This window comes from Bufo gargarizans, unplaced genomic scaffold (assembly GCF_014858855.1).
Source record: "Bufo gargarizans isolate SCDJY-AF-19 unplaced genomic scaffold, ASM1485885v1 original_scaffold_1773_pilon, whole genome shotgun sequence".
NCBI classification, from domain to species: Eukaryota; Metazoa; Chordata; class Amphibia; order Anura; family Bufonidae; genus Bufo; species Bufo gargarizans.
In genome coordinates, this window is record NW_025334509.1 from 204,849 (window position 1) to 210,935 (window position 6,087).

General features: G+C 43.0%; 1 protein-coding gene across 1 annotated transcript; it reads left to right on the forward strand.

Annotated features, from left to right (window-relative positions):
• Positions 1-1,019: 1,019 nt before the first annotated feature.
• On the forward strand, positions 1,020-5,578 carry LOC122923608 (MORN repeat-containing protein 3-like). Its single transcript, XM_044274475.1, has 5 exons — positions 1,020-1,164; positions 3,533-3,690; positions 3,952-4,111; positions 4,443-4,627; positions 5,449-5,578. Exons 1-5 carry the CDS (start codon positions 1,020-1,022, stop codon positions 5,515-5,517), a joined length of 717 nt encoding a protein of 238 aa, XP_044130410.1. The 3' UTR covers positions 5,518-5,578.
• The last annotated feature ends 509 nt before the right edge of the window (positions 5,579-6,087 follow it).

The following is a 6,087-nucleotide window of genomic DNA, read 5'->3' on the forward strand; positions in this document are numbered from 1 at the left end:
TGCTCCAGTCCTCTCCTCTCCTCTCCCACCCCCCATACTGCCGCCAGAGCCTCTGCAATTAGGTAAGTTAACATTAAAAAAAAATACTTACCTATCTCCATCCCTGCTTGTTCCCGCCGCAGGCGGTCACGAACGCCTCACTGTGCCTTCCTGCGCCGCGTCATCGCGTCATCTCGCGAGACCCGACGCAGGAGGTCACAGTGAGGTTATCGTGACCGAGTCCTGCGTCGCTCGCCTCTACTGCCTTATAGGCTTCAGGCCACTAGGCCTGAAGCCTATGGGGCATAACGGAGGGGACGGGAGCCATAGGCTCCCGTAGCCCTCATTGAAATTTCGGATGCCTGGCGCCCCCTGCAATTTGGCGCCCGGGGCAACGGCCCCTCCGGCCCCCCCCACGCTATGCCCCTGCATGACACAGTATTGGGACCTGCATGAAACAAACCATGATGGCCACGGGAAGTGAAGCAAGACACTTTAGACATGAATTTAAATAATAAGTGACTGAAATACAAATAAATCAATAATAAAAATAATTCTGAAAATTGTCAAAACTAGAGAAGACCAAACTTTTAGAGATTCGCAATTATGACTAATTTGGCAGATTTTTCAAAAAACTGTCTTTGTTTCCCATAGCAACCAATCACAATGCAGCTTTCAATTTTCAGGAACACTATGAGGAATGAAAGCTGTGCTGTGATTGGGCAAGACATTTTCTTTTGAACAGTTTTCATAAATCTCCTCCTCTGTGTCCATAGAGACAAGCTATGACATCACAAGTATAACGTGTAATGTCACTGGTTCTGGTTCCAAATGCTCCGGTTTAGCAGAAAGCTGTTAGTTCTCTGCTTACTGAGCGCGTGCACACTGCTGACATATACTGTCCGTGTGACTGAGATTGGATTTTTTTCTTAGGTAAGATAATTTCATATAACAATATAATTATAGTAATGTATACAGTGTGTATATAGTAGTGGACTGTATAGACAGACGTTGTGTTTGTGACCCCAGGACCTGCTGACATGCCGCTACTAAAGACCATCAGGAGCGCCGAACCCCCATGGAGGGTCTGGGATAGAAAAGCCCAGAAATCAGGCCTGAGAAGCACCGTGTACAGCGTCAATGGAGACGAGTACACCGGAGAATGGATGAATAACCTGAGGCATGGTAAGACTGGAAATACACATCACTGTATAGCGGACAGACGGATACAGGCGAATGTCATCTCTTAAAGGAGAACTCCCCATTGGGTTGTACTAGGAAAGGTACCTGGTGCTGACCAAGTATGAAGTGTTGGTCTATCTGTCCATTTTATTTTTAACTTCCTAAATACCTAACGGCTAAACTGGTGGGAGATGGAGACATAAGACGGAGCCTGGTGATAAACAACATGGGCGGTTTTATTGCCAGGTGCACAGACATGAAGATTTCTACCGGATCCAACTCTGAAGCAGACAACATACAACTGTCCATGCGAGATACATGTAGAGTCCAGATTTATGCCGCCACCTGCAATGATTGGCCTTGGGCCTTAATTATCGTCATTGCAAATGACAGCTTCACTGTAAACTGTAATGTCAAAAGGATCCCACTCAAGTCAGGAAGATCCACTGGCCGATGCCCCCCCTCTTCAAGAATTAGGACTGAAAACTTTAATATGACCCCAAAAAAGTATAAGATGTAATGGGGATGATTTATCTAAACTGGTGCAAAAGAGAAATGAGGCAGTTGCCCATAGCAACCAATCAGATTAGGACTTTTATTTTTGAAAAGGAAAGTAGAAATCTGATTGGTTGCTATAGGCAACCTCTGACCTGAGCCTTCTCATCTAGCATTATTTAGTAATGTGCAAAAAATATAAAAAATAAAAACTGTCAAATTAGAAGCATTAGATAATGGAGATTGGTACGGTCTCCATTATCTAAAGCTTCGATTATTACAAAATTTTAGGTCATTCAACCCGCGGTCAGTCCATATTAAACAGATGTGAAACAGGTATAATAGAGCAATAGAAAAGGCCCCCACTAAAGTCAGGAAGATCCGCGGGCAGGTGCCTTCCCTCTTCATGATTTATGGCTGGAAACTTTACAGGGATTCTGTCACCAGGATTATCCCTATAGATCCAATTACATGTTATTGGAGGTCTTCTACAGCATGTCAGAAATATGGAATTATGTAAATTATGACTGCTGTAGCTTTGCAGAAAAAATAGGTCCACATCCATCCCCAAAAAATGCAGATCAGATGTGGACAGAAACTACAGCCGTGTGCATGAGCCCTAACCAGGATATCAGTTACTCGCCCTGTGTCTGGCTGTTCAGGGAACTCATGAGTCCCAAGACTGATGATGGCTACTGTGTCAGGGGCTGCTTCCAGACTGCAGCTGTTTTGGACACCAGGTCGCAGCTGCTGCGGGGTGTTCCTCACTCTCATATTCCTCATGGGTTGTCCCACTGCCTACAGGCCACGCCCCCCATCATGTCTCCCCAATGCTGTAGCATCATGCACTGAGAGGGACTGACTCAGGACCAATGGGGCGGCTTTGATTTGTTCTGCTGTTGGTCCCTTATTCAAATACTTACCTGTATCTGTTCCAGCACTTCCAGGTGCAGTTCACAGGAAGGTCCTTTAAAATCATACTTGCCAACTTTATAAAAACACATGGAAGGTTCCTTAAACTTTAACCATATGGCAGAGCATCATCAGTTTTAGCCCTGGCATCCAAATTACATTGAGAGGATGGAGCAATGGACCAGAGCGCTCCATGGAAGAGGGTGCTGTTACGTTTTGGGGGCCTTATTTTGGTGACAAGTGATGTGCCCTAATAAAGGGCCTAATAAATGGGGTGTGTCAATGCCTGGGAAACTTTAAACAATGCGCTGTGTGTGCCATGCCCATCTATCTCCCGAATCCCTAACTTCAGATGTTACAAAACATATTAGAACAGCCCTGGAATCATCCCCACTCCTCACACAGACTTTATACAGCAGCTGATAGAAGTTACAGATCTTGTGATTTTCAGGTTGGAGGTTGGTCTCCATGGTCGGTCACGCTGCTCTTCAATGTTTTGTAATGATGTTGCAGATAAGTCTAGGTTCACGGTCAATCTGTGGTCACCGAGGTCTGTTGGAAGCCGTTGGCATCTGTCATGTACCAACGGCAAAATGTAAAACCTAGCCCTAACATCATATCATACAAGGGTGTAACTGGTGTCTCTGGGTCTGCTGGACATAAGAATTTTTTCTGCACTATGATTTCTTGGTATATATCCCCTGCTCTGATTGTATTCTTAGAACTGTGTGGTTAGGTTCACACTGAGGTTTTGGAGCAGGTTTTGAGGTACATTTTCCTGCTGGTTTTTCAGCCATAGGCAGAAGTGGATTTGAAACGAGTTGTAAATGTAAAGGAAGGATTTAGACTTCTCCTTCCTGATGGAGCCACTTCTGGCTTTGGATGAAAAACCTGCAGGAAAATCTGCCTCAAAACCTCCATCCAAGAACTCAGTGTGAACATATCCTAACACACTGTATTTCAGGCAAAGGCTCTTATCTGTACAAGAAGGCCAACGCCATCTACCAGGGAGACTGGAAAAATGGAAAGAGAAACGGATACGGGACGTATGCCGTGAAAGCGCCCAGCACTGGAACATACATTCGAGTTTATGCTGGCAACTGGGTGAATGACAAAAAACATGTAAGTTGTTTTCTTTTTGTCCAGAAGAAATGAGAAGACAATAGAGTCTTGTAATTCATTGTCTCTGTAGCTGTAGCATGATGTCCTCCTGACAAGGCCCGACCAGAGTCCAGTCCTGTAGGACCTTAGGCTATAGTTCACATTAAGCTATAAAGTATTAAAGAGGCCAGGGTACAAGACTTGAATAGGACAAGGATGCTTCTAAATCTATATCATGTAAACCTCAGCTAAATGTGAATTGTGGTTTGTGTCTCTTTGCAGGGATATGGGACTTACTACTATTCAGATGTTGAATACTATGAAGGCGGCTGGGATTGCGGCAAAAGGAGCGGATGGGGCAAGATGATATACGCCAATGGTGACATCTATGATGGAGAATGGCACAATGACAAGTACTGTGGACAAGGGATACTTTTTTTAGGTACTTCATGGTACTTTTAGGTTCCTTCCTTCTTGTCAAGAGAAAAATCCAGTAATGACCTGAGAACATATGATCAGGAGTTCAGAATATTGAATCATAGATCTATCACACAAGGGGAACATGGAAATAGACAGAACTATAGGGTACTTACCTGTTATAGTCAGTGAAAGTCTTCAAGGCTGAATTTAGTGATGATCAGTACAGTCCTGTTTCGCATCATCCATCTGATCCTAGGTGTATATGTAGATAAGATATGGTCCCGCATTGTTCCTGTAATATCTTTATGCTGTGGTCTCTATGTCTATGTGGATCCCTTTGTGCCTATTAACAGCAAACAAGAATCGTTATGAAGGATCCTGGAAAGATGGAAGAAAGCATGGAGCTGGGATATTCTACTACCTGGACAAGGGCAGAATCTATGATGGATATTGGGTGAAAGATATCCCCAAGTGTGGGACTCTGGAGGACATTGACTGCACAGAAGCTCCTAACACCAAGAAGCTTCTTATTCCTGAGGTAACACATTTACCATACAGTAGATAGTGCCTTGAGAGTGTATTCATACCCCATGAACCTTTCCACATGTTTTATAGTTACACCCACAATGTATTTTATTGGAATTTTATGTGATAGACCAACACAAAGTAGCAAGTATGTGTGAAGTGAACAGAAAATGACACATGGTTTTGTGGTGTGGGGTGCTTTTGTATTCAGCCCCCTAATACTTTTGTAGAATCACTTTTTGCTGCAATTACCGCTGCAAATCTTTTGGGGTACATTTAGAGGCTGAAATGTGTTGCCCATTCCTCTTTGCTAAATATGTCAAGCTCAATCAGATTGGATGGAGAGCGTCGCTGAACAGCAAATTTCAAGTCTTGCCACAGATTCTCAATGTAACCTAAGTTGGAAACCGAGTACAACTACAACTACTACTTGGGGGTCCCAAAGCAATATAGACTGCTTTAAAGGGGTTTTCTGACACTGATGACCTATCCTACTCCAGATACCCCCACGGATCAGCTGTTTGAGAAGGCACTGGTGCTCCTGTGAGTGACATGACCTTCTCACAGCTTACCTTCGGTCAGTGAAGTCACGTTAATCGGTCACGTGACCTAGGTGGAGCTTAGTCCCATTCAAGTGATTGGGACTGAACTGCGATACCAATCACAGCCGCTATACAATGTGCAGCACTGTGCTTGGTAAGCTGTGAGCAGCACCGGTGCCTTCTCAAACAGCTGTTGGACCTGAGCATTCTGAGCATAAGTCATCAGTTAGAAACTGGCTAAACACCCTACTATGTTTGTATTATTTTCATTTTTATTTTTTATTTTTTTAAGGTGAAAGTGGCTGATCCCCAAAAAATCTGTGAAGAAGCTAGAAGAGCGCTTCTCCAAAAGAGAAAATGAACAATACTTTGGCTCAAAACCATGGCATGCTGTTGGCTAACTGTTAACACCTTAAGTGAAGCCACAGACATGCTACTAACATCTTCTTACCTGAACCCATGATCGTTCGTAGAGTCAATATCAATGGCTCATCTGTATATAGTTTATTTAAAAGAAGAAAAAAATGAAAAATTTTAAATATTTGTTAAAAAAAAAAAAAAGGACATCACTTTGGCTTAAATCACTGGCATGCTATTGGGCTGCTGATTACACCTAAAGTGAAGCCATAGACATGCTGCCATCTTATAATCACTTTGGCGTACATCACTGGCTGCTATTGGACCACTTTTAACACCTATAGTGAAGCCATCAACATTCTATTAGCTTAACATCATCTTACATGAAGCCATGATTGTCCTGTAGAGTCCATAGCAATGGCTCATCTGTTTATAGTTTATTTGAAAACATGGAGAAAAAATGAAAAAAAAAAAATGGAAAATTTAAAATATTTGTTAAAAAAAAAAAAAGGACATCACTTTGGCTTAAATCACTGGCATGCTATTGGGCTTCTGATTACACCTAAAGTGAAGC